This window comes from Myripristis murdjan, chromosome 1, assembly GCF_902150065.1.
Source record: "Myripristis murdjan chromosome 1, fMyrMur1.1, whole genome shotgun sequence".
In the NCBI taxonomy this organism is placed as follows: domain Eukaryota; kingdom Metazoa; phylum Chordata; class Actinopteri; order Holocentriformes; family Holocentridae; genus Myripristis; species Myripristis murdjan.
The window spans coordinates 19042130-19058277 of NC_043980.1; the positions used below are offsets into that span (position 1 = coordinate 19042130).

Below are 16148 nucleotides of genomic sequence, written 5' to 3' on the forward strand. Positions count from 1 at the left end.
GAACCTGAACAGATTTGCCAAGAAGAAAGGAATAAAATTGCAGTGTCCAGATATGCAAGCTTGACTGAGTCTGTCCACACAAACTCAATGCTGTGATTGTGGCCAAAAGTGCATCTACTAAATACTGACTTGAAGGGGGTGAATATTTTTGCAATTACTTCTTTTACATTATATAGTTGTAATTCCTTGATATTACCTTGTAGAAATTTGTTTTCACTTTGCCATTTTTGTGAATTCTTGTCAAAAAAGCCAAATTTTATTGACTATGATTCCATTTATAAAAGCAATAAAAGGGGAAAACATCCAAGGGGGTGAATACTTTTTATACGCCCTGTATATGGGAAGATGTTTCCATCAAAGCCACTGGACTGCCACCACACCACTGTTACCACAGCAAGCTATTCAAAAAATGAATTCCTGCACCAATATTTTATTAATTGTGAAGATGAGCTGTTGTGCAAATGTGATTTTTTGCTGTTCTGCAGCATGCTTGTTGTAAATGTAGTATCATGGTTCAGATGTGTTCACACTGATGTGACACACACAGGTCTCACACAAAGATGAATGGGAACAGTTAAAGCAAAAAGATGAGATCTGAGAAAAAAACAGCATTGGGTCACTTTCAGCCAATGTGAGCATAGCGTTAATATTTCAGTCCAGGAGGATGGGAGTCCGAGTTCCTGGCCAACTCCACCAACATCACTGACTGACCAACAACATCTGCCAGAATTATTGGTGTGTTTTATTTCATTGCACTGGCAGAACAACAAACTAAAATAATTCCCAAACTAGCCACTTGACTCTTGCGTCCTTGCCTGTGTACCCTCCATAGTGGGATCTGGTTTGTGACAGGAGAAAAGTGAACAAAGCCACAGCCACCGTCTTGCTTGGAGCAGCAGTATTTTGCAGCCTCAGTGGCAAGTTTGTGAGGCTTCAACTCATGTTTTTAAATTGGATTTAAGCAGAATAGTTAAATCACAAATCAGACATATTTCTACTTCTGCTATTAAATTATATCATTTTGTTCCCAAATAATTTTACAACTTAAGAATAAACTGTGTACTACAAATGATATTTCACTTTGGTATTTTAGTTATTACTTGCATTAGCTTCTGCCCCAATAACACGTGTCCCATTAGGACATCAAGCACTTCCTTCCATCTCACCGATAACATTACCTTTACCTTTATGAAATCTAACTTCACAATGCTTTACTTAGACAAATGAGGCATTGTAAACATAATCAAGGGGCAAGTCATTTTGAACATGATTAAAATTTCTTGACTATTGCACAAACTGCTGTGAGACAGGGTTGCCTGGCTTCAAACTTCTGTTTGAATTCACCAGAAACCCAATAAGACTCTTAGTTATTGATTGCTTGCAGTGAAGTGTAGCGAGGATCCTTGGTTGGAACATGCAGCAGTAAAACTGTAACCGTACAAACCTGAGACTGTATAATTATTCTCGTATACTGCATAAAAAGAACTCTGATCAGCTACACAATAATTGATTTGCCATTTACTTATGGTGTTTACTTCATCAAAAAAGTAGCCCTGAAAAGTAAGAACTGAAATTATTATTAATATTGGACATTTTGATGTGCCTGCTTTAAAGACACAATGAATGCTATGAATGCAGACCTTACTTGACACAGACAAAAAATGCCAGAATGGTTAAATACCGCTAAACATTAACCCATTCCACCCTCAGCCCAGACAGCTTTGAGGTAATCAAATAGGAAGGATTGTCTTGTCTGGTCTTACAATGAGGCTGAAATTTTCTGCATGGGTCTGACTGGGAGCGTGAGTGATTTTTGTTTTATCATTTCAGCAGAAGACAGCAGGAGATCACAATGAGATTTGAGAACATACTTTCAGATATTAACGGATTTGGAAGATTCCAGAAGATGGTGATTGCGATCAGTTTCCTCGGCCGATTCACTCTGCCGTGCCACTTCATGCTAAACAACTTCATAGCAGTTGTGCCTCCTCACCACTGCAACATCAGTGCCCTGGATGCTGGTGATGTCTTTAGGAATCTAACCCTGCAGCAGCAACTTACTGTTCATATTCCAGTGCAGGAGGACGGGAGTCTGAGCTCCTGTAAGATGTTCGCAGAGCCTCAGTATCAACTGCTGCTCAACTCCTCCAACATCACTGACGCCCCGACGGTGCCGTGCAAGAACGGATGGGTGTATGACACCTCCGCTTTCAAGTCTACTCTGGCCACAGAGGTGAATGAAATTGCATTTGCAAAATATCCAAACTCATAAATCATGCAGCACAGGACTGGTAGATATGGACAAAATCAATTATCACAATATCTTTGACCAAATACCTCAGTATCAATATTGTGATTATATTGTAGGTTTGACTGTTGGTACTTTCATTAGATATTTACACACAAGAGATTTCTGCTAAATAATCATCAGTAATGTGGATATTATTCAATAGGTCCAGCTTATTCAGTGACAATGTTTGAATGGGCTGTATTTTCAGTTGTATAAATATAACATGGACTACACTATGAGTATGGGAGGTCTGGGTAGAAAATGTTTGTGAAAAGTAAAAGTGCTCACCACTTTGTTTTTTGCCATCATGAAAGCTTTTTAGGGTACAGTTCTGTTCTCTCAGCAGAAAATAAAATGAACTTATCTTCCTTCTCAAAAAGTGGGACCTGGTATGTGATAAAAGAAGGGAAAACAAAGCCACAGCTACCATCTTCTTTGTTGGAGTGATGTTTGGAGCCGTATGCTTTGGAAGTCTGAGTGACAGGTATTGCAGTTTGGCTACCATGCAGCATGTCACTGATTATCACTGATTATTGTGTTTCAACTAATCAGCATCATTGCATTGTGGTGGTAAATGGAAAATTTGTGTGACACTGTAGTTGAATAAAAACATACAGAAAAAAAAAACTCAAATCCTTGAGCAGAACAAAAGTCCTAATACTATATTGGAGAAATACTCCACTAGAAGTAAAAGTGCTGCATTCAAAATGTTATTTAGGTAAAAGTATATACGTTTTAAAAGTAAAATTAAGGTCTACTTAAGTATAAAAGGAGAATAGTCATTGTGACAAATGTTATTATTACTGCATTAATTTGTGAGAGGTATTTTTCTGCTGGAGCTCTAATTGCTTCATATACCCTTGGCTGATCCTGCAGCTCCAACAAGCCATCATTTTATATTTTGCATGTAAAAGTTTATTCTGCAAAATAACAGCGTATTAAACTAGTAAGTCTATGTAATGCATTAAAAAGTGCATCATATCCCTTTGAAATGTAGTACTTACGTAAATGTAGTCACTTTGCACATTTGAAAACATACAATATATTTTTATTCTATCATTGTTATCAGTTTCCCTAGAAAAAGGAACTTCTCGATTCCACAATAATGCGACTTCCTGTCTTCCTGCAGGTTTGGACGAAGGATCATGCTGCTGCTGTCATACATATTGGGAATGGTCTTTGCTGTTGCCAGTGCTTTTTCCACATCCTACGTGATGTTTACAGTGCTGCGGTTCTTCACTGGGTTTAGCATCACTGGCATTGTCATAGTGTCATCAGTCCTCAGTGATTATGCTCTACTTTATATTGTCCTATTGTTCTATCAGTCATGTGAGCTATTTTAACACACATACCTCAGTGGGAACAGACTGCAAACTGCTGTGCATGGCCTATATCATGTCACGTTCACTTCAGCAGCCAGATGCAGGTCTAGAGAACAAAAAGCCAGAAGTCAGAAGTAGAAAAAGTACAATAGCCACAGCTGACATCTGATCCAGAGATCTTCTCAAAGTGATGAGGTGTTTGCTCTCTGCAGGTGTGGAGTGGGTCGACATTGAGCACCGGAAGCTGGTGGGAGTGACTGACAGTTTGTCTTGGACATTTGGGAACACAGTCTTTCCGGCGATTGCTTACTTTGTGACTGACTGGCGGTGGCTGATCATTAGTGTCACCTCACCACTGATTTTGGCCATCATCACTTGGCGGTATGCCCCAAAAGCTCATGTATTAGACTAAGAAAAGTACCTGATGATCACTGGTATAAGACTGGGTTTGACTCAGTAAGGATTCTTTGCCTTCAACACTAGGTGGATGCCTGAATCAGCCAGGTGGCTCATTGCCAACGGAAAGCTGGACCAAGCTCAATATTATTTGCAGAAATGTGCCAAGATGAACCAAATCAAGGACGTAACGGACACACTTAAAACAGAGGTCAGCATATTCCAGTCAGTGATGATGCCAAGAGCTCTCACAAGTCAAGAAATTCATAACTTATTACATAAAACATTAAGTATTGTAACTGGAATCTTCCAGATTGCAATTACTTTTAGTAACCTTGTAATAACACATTTTGAAATAACACCTGCATTTTGTAATAAAAAAAATTGAATGCAAAATGTAATAAATTTTTCCACATTTTGTGATAACTTATTAGGGCTGTTTCTATGTAGGCTAATGTGGGAGCTTTTTTTTTTTTTTTTTTTTTGAGTATTTAATAATTCAATGCATTAGGTAATAACATGCCACAACTGCTGTCTTCATTTACATTAAGTGCCACATCTCATTATTTACTTAAATGAAAGAGTGCAGTATTGCACTATTCACTTTTTTGACCAACTGCTACTTGCAGACTCCAAAACAGACTTCTCCAATTAACGCCCACATTGGTCCAAGTCATGCCCCCTGAGAGAGGTTATGATGAGGGAAAAGTGTAATATCTGATCAGCCCCTCATACAAGACATGAAAAAATTTGATTTGCCTTCAATATTTCTTTTAATACAGAATTGAAGGAAAATGTTACATTTTGGAAAGTTATCACAAAATATGGCATTATTTCATAATGCATTGCTATAAACCTTTTTAATAGCCCTTTAGCTACCAATTATCTAATAAACAACTGTATTTATAGAATTATTTAATTATTTATTATTGATCGTGTGGTTCCCTAATAATGTAGACTGATGTTCTCTTTAGACACTATCCAGCATTGTGATGACTGAGAAAAGAGACAGGACCTATTCCTACCTTGACCTCGTACGGACACCCAGGATGAGGTGTCTGGCTCTGTGTACTGGCACCGTGTGGTCTGTGTGCTCATTCTCATTTTGCTTTATGCTTTTAAGTTTCAAAATAGTTTTGTGATTGGGTTGAAAACTTCATTGCTACCTAATGAGGGACCTACATTGAACATTTTATGATTATGGCTCATCAGAAATTGTCAAAAATTGTCTTTGATAGTTGACTTCATTGTTTTAATGAGCCTCCTCTTCAAATGAAAACTTCTTTCACTGATGGGCTGAACCATCCCTACTCCTTTAGGTTTTGTGTGGCAACCGCATTCTACGGCATCAGCTTCAACATCTCCGGCTTTGGGCTCAGCATCTATCTCACCCAGTTTACATATGCCATGATTGAGCTACCAGCCAAAATAGCAGTTTACTACTTACTGGATAAAATTGGCAGGCGATTCACTGAAGTGGGAGCTCTGCTGATGGTTGGACTCTGTCTTGGAATCAACATTGTTGTACCCAAAGGTATGGACTTTATCATCCATTCATCTCCAAAGACTTAGATTACTTATATTATTTAAAACAATTGGAGTTTTTACTATTGAGTGCTATTCAGAAATGCAAGACCATGTTTCTTTCCATTTTCAACCAAAAATGCCTTGATTTTCTGACTGCACACGGTTTTGAAACAACAGTACTGATTTTTGAAAAATCTTTTAAAATTTAAGGCTGGAAACAGTCAAACACAATCACCTCTCACCTAACTATGCTCTGCTCTCAGGTATGTCTGTTGTCAGGACGGTGGTGGCCGTCATTGGAAAAGGATTTTCAGCAGCATCCTTTGCAACTATTGTGCTGTACAGCTCTGAGCTATACCCGACTGTAGTGAGGTGATTATGGCTGAATGCCTCTGCTGCATCATTGTAGGAGATACATATATAGTCATGTTTCTCTCAAACAGACTCATTCACATTTTGGCATTTATAAAGAATATGTTTTCCTCAGGCAAAATGGTATGGGCTACAACTCCTTCATGGCTCGGATCGGAGTGGCTGTGGCTCCTTTGATCCTCCTGCTGGATGAGTTCTGGCAGGACCTGCCCCAGGTCGTCCTGTGCTCTGTGGCTGTGCTGGGGGGAATAGTGGCCAGGACTCTGCCAGAGACACGCAACAAGTGCCTCCGAGAGACTATAGAGGATGTTGAACAGCAGCGATAATACAGGTCTAGTGTCTTTGGTCTGAGCTCCCATATTTAGACTGTTAGTAACTTTTGTCAAAGTAGAAAGCAGAGACTCTTTGTGCCCAAACACTGTGTTCCATGTCTAAGTCTGATGAGCAGACAAAATTGTTTTTTTTTTTTTTGATTTTCAGTGACACCCCAGATTTATGTTCTAAAACAATATATGTACATCGATATTTTGGTTGCAATAAACACAGAATTTCTTGGCAATGAAAAGTAGTCAGACCTCATTTTTGACAAAAATGTCCCCTAGATATTTTCAGTATTTTGTATTAGGGAATGTTACACAAGAGCAGCCTACTGTATGTAATAACATTTAACAACAGTTGAAAGACCCAGTAAACCGCCAAGACCTAATACATTATGTACAAAGCAAATCCGGTATTATAGACTGCATTAATACACAGGTTAACTGACACATAAATTAAGACGTGTTATTAAAACTGTTTATTGAAACATTAAAAAGACTAATTTCTGAATCTTTGAAGACATAAACAAAAACTCCATTAGACAGCCAAGAACTTTTATAACAGATCTGTCTCTTTGATAACTGAATAATATGTACACAAATATTAAGTCAAAGCTCCTTTATTAAAGAAACAAGGCAAGCACATAGCCTTTCATGATTCAGCAATTTCCTAAAGGAAAGTCAACCACATCTAAATGACATGTTTCTGATATTCCTTCTGAAAATATTCAGCCAGGTCGATTATTTGCCACTGATATTTCACGTGACATTACACTTAGCTACAGAACGAACAATGGTGGGAGAAAAAGAAAACAGCAAACAAAATATAAAAAAATTAAACATTAAAGGTACAATGATACAGACTGAAAGATCTAAAACTAATATGCAGTTATTTTCCAGGTCACTTTTCTCTCTGTTGTTTTTCAGTACTGGGAATACTCCTTGGTCTCTAGTTTGGCAACAATTCGCTCCAGCTGTCTTTTAGCTTCACATTGAGGGAAGTTACTCATTTCATAGTACTGAGGAGCAATCTTCACTAGCCTGTGACAAAAAAGGAAAAACAAAATCATTATGCATTCACAAGATGACTTCTACTATACTTTCAAAGGTATCAACGTTAAATTACATTAATTTAATCGGAATTTGCATGATTTAATACTTCAGTGACTGTGCACATACCATTCTGGTTTGATGTCTGTACAAGTGCGGATGTAATTCTTGGTTGTGAGGACAAACTCGTTGTAGAGCACCCACTCGGGCTTGTGGTCCAGCACTGTGGAGGGGTGCAGCTGGACCACTTGGTTGTCTTTGACTGTGAGGTAATGGCCTGTTCGCTCCAAATGAGCCACCTGCAGAGTGGAAAAAAAGAAGAAAAACACCAAAAGACTGACGGACCTTGACAGTGGATAGGGTCATTTCTGTTGCAAACCTTATGTGCTCTTAAAGGAATACACCAACGTTTTGGGCAAAATACACTTTTGTGGACTTACTCAGACTGAGACTAGCTCTTCAATACCATTTTCACTGACTGATTTTTTTTTTTTTTTTTTTTTTTGATTTTATAAAGTGTACCGTATTTCACCAATTAATCGCCCGGGCGTTTAATATGCAAAATCAACTTGGACCCCGGGCGTTTAAAAGAACCAGGCGGCTATTTGCTGCAGGCCTTTATTTATTTTTGCACAGATCTGCACCAGGCCATTATCGTGATCACAGTTACTGTCCAACATATTTACAGTCGGGCAATTTAAGATTACGGTACACCCTTTTTTTCTAACGTTAGCTAGCGCTCTTATTTTGACAGAAAACGGAAGTGCCGCACAGTTATTGTGCGGTTAACTGTTTACTGCTGCAAAAATAAGGTGAATAGCCTTATTTTGGGTTACCTCATTATGATGCAAATAATCGACCCGGCGGTTTTTCGGGTGGGCGTTTAATACGCAAAATGGGTGCAGACCCCGGGCGTTTATAAGAACCCGGCGGCTATTTGCGGCCGGGCGATTAATTGGTGAAATACGGTATTTCAAATACATATGATACATCGTGTAAACAGGACAGCTCTGGGCTGCTGTAAGGTTTATTTTTTCACTTTGACAGAGCTAGGCTAACAACTCCTAGACACTTCAAGTCTTTATGCTAACACAAAATGCATATTCCTTTAAATATGTCCAGTGACACATCATGGTGGATGTCATTAGTCCATTACATCTCATCTGCTGTAATACTACCTTTGTCAGTCAGTGTGTGCTCACCTGCATGAAGAAGCCAGTGCAGAGCGCTCGACGGATGTTGATGTAGTAATCTCTACTGGTAAACTCTGTGCTCCGGCGGGGCAGGTTGAAGCGGTCCATGATCCTGGACAGCTGCTGACGCACATTGTCAGCCGACATCAGCGAACGGTAGTTCACAAAGTTATCATAGCACCACTGGTTAGACTCGTGGTCTGGGGAAAAAAAAAGACAACAAGAACATTATTATTACAACAACATTATTATTAATAATAATAATAATAAACACTTTACAGTATCTATGCTATTGGGACATGTGAGAATCCCTAATCAATTTTATTTTAGCAACAATCAGAACAAGCATTATGGCGCTTAATATGATCAGGCCAAAAGAGGTGTGGCCATTAAGTGTAGATCGACATTCATCAATATCTTACATACAATTTGGACATTGCGCTCAGTTTGAGAAATATGCTCACTTTGTTTGAAGGCATGGTAGACATTGAGCAGCGTCAAGTGATCTCCGTCGATGTGAGCAAACCTCATCTTGGACTCGTCTGCTGCCTTCTTAGCCTCCGTGGGGCGGACAAAACACTGTGGGACTAAACAAGGTTGGTATGGGCCCCAACAAAGCCGCCCATAGGGATGAGTCAAACATTCATAGAAAAATGGAGAAAAGCCTATGATGCTAGGGCACTCGACACAGCGTTGGGACAGGGCAGGACCACAAGCTCTATCAAAGGGGGTGCAGTCTTTTCTCATGGTCATTCCCAACTGTACTGGCTATTAGCTGGTAGAGGGAGTCATTTAACCACATCTGTAAAACAAGAGTTTTCACACATCTATAAAGTGTTAGGGACATCAACAATAACTAACTATTCAAGATTAAGAAATAACTCCAACAAGTGAACAAACCCATTATAATAAACCAGTAATGGATTACTCCCTAGCATTGAAAGCAGTTATATTTTGCGAAATCATTCAATACATCAATTCAGCAAAAGAAAATTCAGGTAAATGTGATGAATATGAAAAAATTAAAGTGGTGCCTGCCCTATCCACTTGCTCTGGTGATGAAATACTGAAGTGACAAAGATCATTCACCACTGTAAAAGCATCTCCATCATGGCCTTGGCATATCAAATTATTAAGCAAACATTAGTCACCAAAGTTGGCCATCAACCTCAAAACAGAGATTCTACATTAGAATTTGAAGAGAGGCCCTTGAGAATGAAAGTCATTTCAGCCAAAACTGTGGATTTGTGCAAATCCCAAACACTGGCATAAACATTTCCAAATGTTGGAAGTATGGATAGGATTCCCATTGCAGCTGCATGATTATGTCACTGTACTTGTATGTCATCTGGTCGTTGTCTGGTTGCAACTTAAGTATTTCCAAATGACAGTTATCTACTTTGAAGAAACTAAAACATTTCTGTGTTCAGACTTGGGACAAAGAATTCCCTCTGCACACTCAACCAATCCAATTGACAAGTAGACTATGTAGCACTTCTTCCTTCATTTCGCACAAGAGCAGCCTGTTTCTCTATTATAACGTTCTTTCTGGTCACATGGGTGCACACTGCACATTCAAAGGTTGTGAATGATCACATATAATGGATGCACTTGATATACCACATTAAGATGTATGAACAAAAAACTTAGCAGTGGAAAGATAGATAACAATATGAAATTACCTATGATTAACTGTGCAGCCATGATTTGCCTTTACTCCAAAATGTATAAACTAATCAGTACTATAGTTTTTTGGTGTTTTTTTGCTCATCAGAGAGCTGGCCTACAGTAGGCAAGGAAGATCAGCCCAGTCCTGGGCATTACCTGACAGCATGGCAGTAATGGAAAGGATCTCGTTAGAGCAGTTAAACTCGCAGCTAGCAATGACCATCTTAGCTAGCTGGGGGTCCAGGGGAAATTCTGCCATCATGGATCCCAGCTCTGTTAGGTCACCATCATCGTTGAGAGCTGCCAGGTAATTCAGCAGTTCAAGGGCCCTCATCAGTGTCTCAGGAGCTAGAAGGAGACATAGAGAACAACAGAGAGAGTTAAGAGGGTCAGCCTCACTTGAGACCTCAAAATGTTCTATTTTAACCAATCAAAACCAAACTATAGAGGAATTACTAACCTGGTGGATCCATGAAGTCAAAGTGCACAAGGTCATCAATGCCTAGCTTTTTCAACTGTAGCACAACAGATCCCAAGTTGGACCGCAGAATCTCGGGGTATGTGTTATCCTGGAGGGACAGTTTACAATGTTAAATGTCTCTTCTGAGAACAGAAACAACAAGACCCGGCGAGAAAGGAATAAAAACGCCCAAAGATAATCTTTAATGAGTCAACAATATCAACATTAATTCCAACAGTATAGCAAGTGACAGAGCCTCTCTGAACTTTTCACCTGCCTCAGAAATCTCAAAAGGGTAAAAAGATTAAGCAGATCAGTGTTTAAAACTGCAGCAACTTGCCTGCATCTCTGTTTTATAGGCCTTCTCTGTGTAGAGGCGGAAACATTTCCCTGGACGTGTTCTGCCAGCTCGGCCTGCCCTCTGCTGGGCAGAGGCTTTACTGATGGCCGTGACAAGCAACGACTCCACCCTGATGCGGGGATTGTACACCTGGACACAAATTTGAAAAGACACTGAAGTGAGACTGCTGACCTGAGATGTGCGTGTCATGTTTCAAATGATATTCAGTCATAAAAATATGCCTAACAACACACACCCTGATTTAAATGCAAAAAAGACACAAGGGACGTGAGTCAATCTTGCCTACCTTTTGTTTGGCAAATCCAGGATCGATGACAAACACCACACCATCAATTGTCAGAGAAGTCTCAGCAATATTTGTTGACACCACAACCTAGGGATGAAGCAATAGGTTGTTATCTGTCAAATCTCCGTTTCATACATTGAAGAGTATCATTTAAAACCATCAGTGCTATTTGGAGACAAGCTGAAATCTGCATTATGTAATGTGTTCTGTTAATGAAAACAAACCTTTCTTCCTATTGCACCATTGGGCTTCCTTGGAGGAGGGGGCTCAAAGATCCTTTGCTGCTGCTGTGGGGGTAGTGTGGAATACAGTGGAATGATTTTGATGTCTCCAACTTCAGGTCCCAGGTCATCTACCTCACGCTTGATCCGTTTGCAGGCTTCGTCTATTTCCTGAAATAAAGTTGTATTTAATTTCACCATTGAGAAAACAGGATGAGATCTGATTTCATGAGACTCCAGACTGGACCACTTGTGTGAGTGCCATCATTCGTACCTCTTGACCAGTCAGGAAGAGAAGGCAGTCTCCCTCCTCCTCTTCACACATGTGGATCTGGATAACGGTGCGAATAGCTGCTTCAAGGTAGTCTCGCTCTGGCTCTGGGGTATAGAAGATCTCTACCGGGTGCGTACGCCCAGGGATGGTCAGCAGAGGACAGTTATCGAAGTACACCTGAAACTTCCCCGCATCTAGCGTCGCACTCATGACAATGACCTGCACGTCAAAGAGAAGGTCATTAGATATATATACTCTGTTTTATCAGGCAAAACATGTAAGTGATATCTACTCTTAATAAGCCATCTTTGAGTGTCTGTCAATGAGCTGTGTTCAAGTTTAAGTTCAAGCTTATTTATAGCCCTTAATCACTGTTTACCCTCTCAAAAGGTTTTGCAGGCCCACAGCTAATAGAAGACAAAACACCATCCTCTAACCTGAACTCTTGTGATGAGTAATAAAAAAATCCATCAGTGACACCCCATGGCCATTCTATGTCTGACTAATATATTAAAAACATAAAAAAAATTAAAAAATAAAAATAGAAAAGCTACATCCTTGTCTTTGGCAAGTCGCCCATTTCCTAGCTCTTTATTAGCAACTATTAATGTTTTTCACCATGAGAATTGTTATACACTGGTCAGTGTATAAACAGATCAATAAATGAATAAATACAACTCATGTTCTTAAAATTGCTTTATAATTATTATTTTATAATTCACCTGCACATTAGGGCAATATTACAGGGTGTCTATAAAGTCTCTTTACAATTTAACAAATTTATTACAAAAGCAAATTAATAGACAAATCTGTGGAAATTATTACAAAATGAGGAGTGGATATTGAAGTTTTTTTTGCTTCATTTAATACACCTCTATATGGGCACCATTAGTTGCACGAAGCACATCAAGACGGTATTTGATTTCTTGCCATGTTCGCTGTAGCATAGCCTCATCAATGGCATCAGTGATCTTTTGCTTCAGGTCGTTGATGTCCAATGTGATTAAAAACTTTGATAACCACTGAGTACACAGAACAAATCTGATTAACATATCTCGTCAATTGCTTTTGTAATAGATTTTTTAAATTGTAAAGAGACTTTGTGGACACCCTGTATAATGGGCTAATAAAACTGAGTAATACTTGGATCGGTTTCTGTATTGACCAACCTGTTTATTTAAGTACTGGGTACCAGTGCACCTCCACTTCTCAGGAGTTCAAACCAAAAATAACAAAGCAAATTCTGAGAAGAAGGTAAACAATAAACAGGTAATTCAAAATTAAATACCTTCAGATCTGTTCTCTGACGCACAACCTCCTTGAGGACTCCCATTAGGATGTCGGTGGCCAGAGTTCGCTCGTGAGCCTCGTCTAGAATGATCACGCCGTATCGCTCCAGCAACGGGTCATTCATGGCCTCTCGAAGCAACATACCGTCTGTCATGTACCTGCAGGCAGAAAAGGCATGAATCATTACACTGGCAAGTTCTGGATTAAAATGAAAAGACGAATGACCCCTGCGTCCCTTTAACTGTCCATTAGCTGATCGCACCACACACACCGCCACTTACTTCAATATGGTCTTGGCAGAGCTACAGTCCTCAAATCGGATGGAGTAGCCAACTTCCTGTCCGAGCATGACGTCCATTTCATCAGCCACCCTCTGAGCCACACTCATAGCTGCCACTCTTCTGGGCTGGGTACAGGCCACAGCCCGCTTAGGTCCAGGCAAGCCTCTCACCATGTCCACACACCACTGTGGGATCTGTAGAATGAAGGAGGATTAGTTTCAGAAAAAAAAACAACACAACTAAAGAGGACAGGAGCATACTGGTATTGCCAAGAAAAGAAGCTTAAAATTCTAATTTTGGTGATTTTTGTTTTTAAACTTACCGTATTTCACCAATTAATCGCCCGGGCATTTAATATGCAAAATCAACTTGAACCCCAGGCGTTTAAAAGAACCAGGTGGCTATTCGCTGCAGGCCTCTATTTATTTTTGTACAGACCTGCACCAGGCCATTATTGTGATGACAGTTACTGTCCAACATATTTATAGTCGGTCATTTAAGATTACGGTACACCCTTTTTTTCTAACGTTAGTTAGCTCTCTTATTTTGACAGAAAACGGAAGTGCCGCACAGTTATTGTGCAGCTAACTGTTTACTTCTGCAAAAATAAGGTGAATAGCCTTATTTTGGGTTACCTCATTATGATGCAAATAATCGCCCTGGCAGTTATTCGGGTGGGCATTTAATACGCAAAATGGGTGCAGACCCCAGGCGTTTAAAAGAACCAGGCTGAACCCAAAAGCATGAAGCAAAAACAGCAATACAAACCAAACCGTGGGTTTACTGAGCCGTTACACCCCTACTTGCAATACTATACAAGCTCTCTGTACTGTCTATATCTGGCAATGAAATAACTATGTGAGTTTGTTGTGGTTCTGACCTGTGTTGTCTTTCCAGAGCCTGTCTCTCCAACAAGTACAAAGCTCTGCTGACGTGTGATGATGTCATTGAAGCTCTCCTTGTACTCCCACACTGGAAGCTGTAACCTCTTCTTAAGGATCTCATAGTAGCGTGGAGTGTGCGGCAAGTTGGTGAATGGGTTGATCTGCTGATGCACAGCCATCTGTTTCAGGGGCGGCAAGCCTCCACCGCCTGCCAAGCTGTTGGATGGGACACTAGGGGCCTTCAGGTGGTCTCTGTCTCGGTCCCTGTCCCTGTCTCTGTCTCTATCCCTGTCCCTGGAGCGATCCTCACGGTCTCTGTCACGATCCCTTTCTCTTCTGTCAAAACCAAGAGAGTACATCACATTAGGCACAAACAGCAACGGCATGGACGATACCACATTTAGGATTAAGGTTTAGGCAGTGATGGGTCTGTTCTGATCATATTTTGTGAAGTAACTGCATTTTCTATATTCAGTCGGTATTATTATGCTGCTTCTTTTAAGAACGCTCAATTTTCACTGTTGTTATACTTAAAATATCATCAAAGCATTGTGTTGCAGCAGAGGTTGCAGTACAATGTTTGCTTTTAATTACTTATTTATATTTTAATGCAGCCTAATACAGTGATTGTCCTGCTCTGATCAATAAAATATCTTGTCAGGTAACTGCCTTTTCAACATCAATTTGGTATTGTTATGCTGTGTTTAGGAGATTCCTTAAGTTTCACTGTCGCTACACATACATTTTCCACCATAATGTGAACCCATAATCATATCAAATCGCTACTGAACTATCTGGCATAAATATCGACATATGAAATTGTGTCCATATTCTGCAGCTTTACTGTACAAAACATTATATTAGCATTTGATTACCTTCTACAACAACAAAAGGGTGCAAACAGTGACCTTCTGCACTGCTAAAACTAACGACAGTGGTAATACTGTATGAATACGTTTTTATCAATCCAGTCATTATCCTCAGCTGACATCAGCGAGCCTCACGTCACGCTAACTGGTGTGACATTAGCCGTTAAGGTTAGCTAGCATGCTAGCCAACAATGCCTACAGTTTTAGCTTAAGAGCTCAATATATCTTAGGAAGCTAAAGGACCCAAGTGGCTGTCTTTTACTTTGCTGCTAACGTTAATGGCTCACCAGCTAAGTCAAGTATATGTTAGCCAGCTAAAGTTGTTGGCCATTTCCTGCCTATACACACGTGCTAAAGCAGTGTGATTCACACCGCGGCTAAAGATGCTTCGTTCGTCAAGTTAACGTCGGCACAGTTAGCATAGCTGGCTTTTTAACAGGAATTTATTAACACAAGGTGGATGCAATATCTTCAGCAACGTGGATCAGAACACTACTCAAACTTTGTTAAACAGTGGTAACACTCTGATATGTTTTCACAAGGTCCCAGGTTCACTATCTGCCTGAATGAGACACAATAATTAGTAACGTTAGCTGATACGAGCCAAGTTAGCTAGCATTAGCTGTGCGGCTATTACCTAACTGACTAACGCAGCCACAGCAGCTGCGGAGGGAAACTCACCCATCAGACCTCTTCTTGCTGGAGGAATAATCGTCACCTAAATCCAGACGATGTCTTTTGGACATGTCTCGGAGGAAAATATTGTTCTTTAACCAAATAATACAATTCTGCCAAACTACATCCAGCCACTCGGCTGCCTTTTGCTATTTATCTTCTTCGCGTGCGTTTTGTTTTAAACGTGTTAGCATACAACTTAAACGGTGTGATACTGCCCCCTACCGACCTGGAGTATACATAGATGAAACGTTGGCTTGAAACTCTCGGACATAATAATATAATAATAATGAGATATAATGATGTGATTATTATTCTTGCAAAAAGGAAGATAGGCTGAAAAAAACGAATTGGCATAGACTAATATCCTTACAATTTTATCCTAAAAGCAACAGATTTAAATATGTATTTT

At 39.8% G+C, this 16148-nt stretch overlaps 2 protein-coding genes across 2 annotated transcripts; one reads left to right on the forward strand and one right to left on the reverse strand.

Annotated features, from left to right (window-relative positions):
- The first annotated feature begins 1849 nt into the window (after positions 1-1849).
- On the forward strand, positions 1850-6233 carry LOC115364794 (solute carrier family 22 member 7-like). Its single transcript, XM_030059391.1, has 9 exons — positions 1850-2233; positions 2671-2774; positions 3420-3574; positions 3825-3993; positions 4096-4219; positions 4983-5092; positions 5328-5542; positions 5799-5907; positions 6023-6233. Exons 1-9 carry the CDS (start codon positions 1853-1855, stop codon positions 6231-6233), a joined length of 1578 nt encoding a protein of 525 aa, XP_029915251.1. The 5' UTR covers positions 1850-1852.
- Positions 6234-6688: 455 nt separating this feature from the next.
- Positions 6689-15915, reverse strand: LOC115360927 (pre-mRNA-splicing factor ATP-dependent RNA helicase DHX15). Its single transcript, XM_030054116.1, has 14 exons — positions 15743-15915; positions 14189-14528; positions 13309-13502; positions 13026-13185; positions 11738-11956; positions 11467-11634; positions 11243-11329; positions 10936-11085; positions 10596-10704; positions 10292-10483; positions 8932-9054; positions 8477-8667; positions 7404-7573; positions 6689-7265 (listed from the first exon to the last, which is right to left on the reverse strand). Exons 1-14 carry the CDS (start codon positions 15805-15807, stop codon positions 7148-7150), a joined length of 2286 nt encoding a protein of 761 aa, XP_029909976.1. The 5' UTR covers positions 15808-15915; the 3' UTR covers positions 6689-7147.
- Between the last annotated feature and the right edge of the window lie 233 nt (positions 15916-16148).

Bases quoted from the DNA above. Each gene is read 5' to 3' on its own strand.
- LOC115364794 (XM_030059391.1), top strand. From the start codon at position 1,853: ATGAGATTTGAGAACATACTTTCAGATATTAACGGATTTGGAAGATTC. The intron at 5,543-5,798 runs GTATGGACTTTA...CTCTGCTCTCAG, and splicing joins CAACATTGTTGTACCCAAAG to GTATGTCTGTTGTCAGGACG. The intron at 5,908-6,022 runs GTGATTATGGCT...TGTTTTCCTCAG, and splicing joins CTATACCCGACTGTAGTGAG to GCAAAATGGTATGGGCTACA.
- LOC115360927 (XM_030054116.1), bottom strand. From the start codon at position 15,807: ATGTCCAAAAGACATCGTCTGGATTTAGGTGACGATTATTCCTCCAGC. The intron at 10,484-10,595 runs GTTAGTAATTCC...GTCTCCTTCTAG, and splicing joins TGACTTCATGGATCCACCAG to CTCCTGAGACACTGATGAGG. The intron at 7,574-8,476 runs GTGAGCACACAC...TCCACTCTGCAG, and splicing joins GCACTGGCTTCTTCATGCAG to GTGGCTCATTTGGAGCGAAC.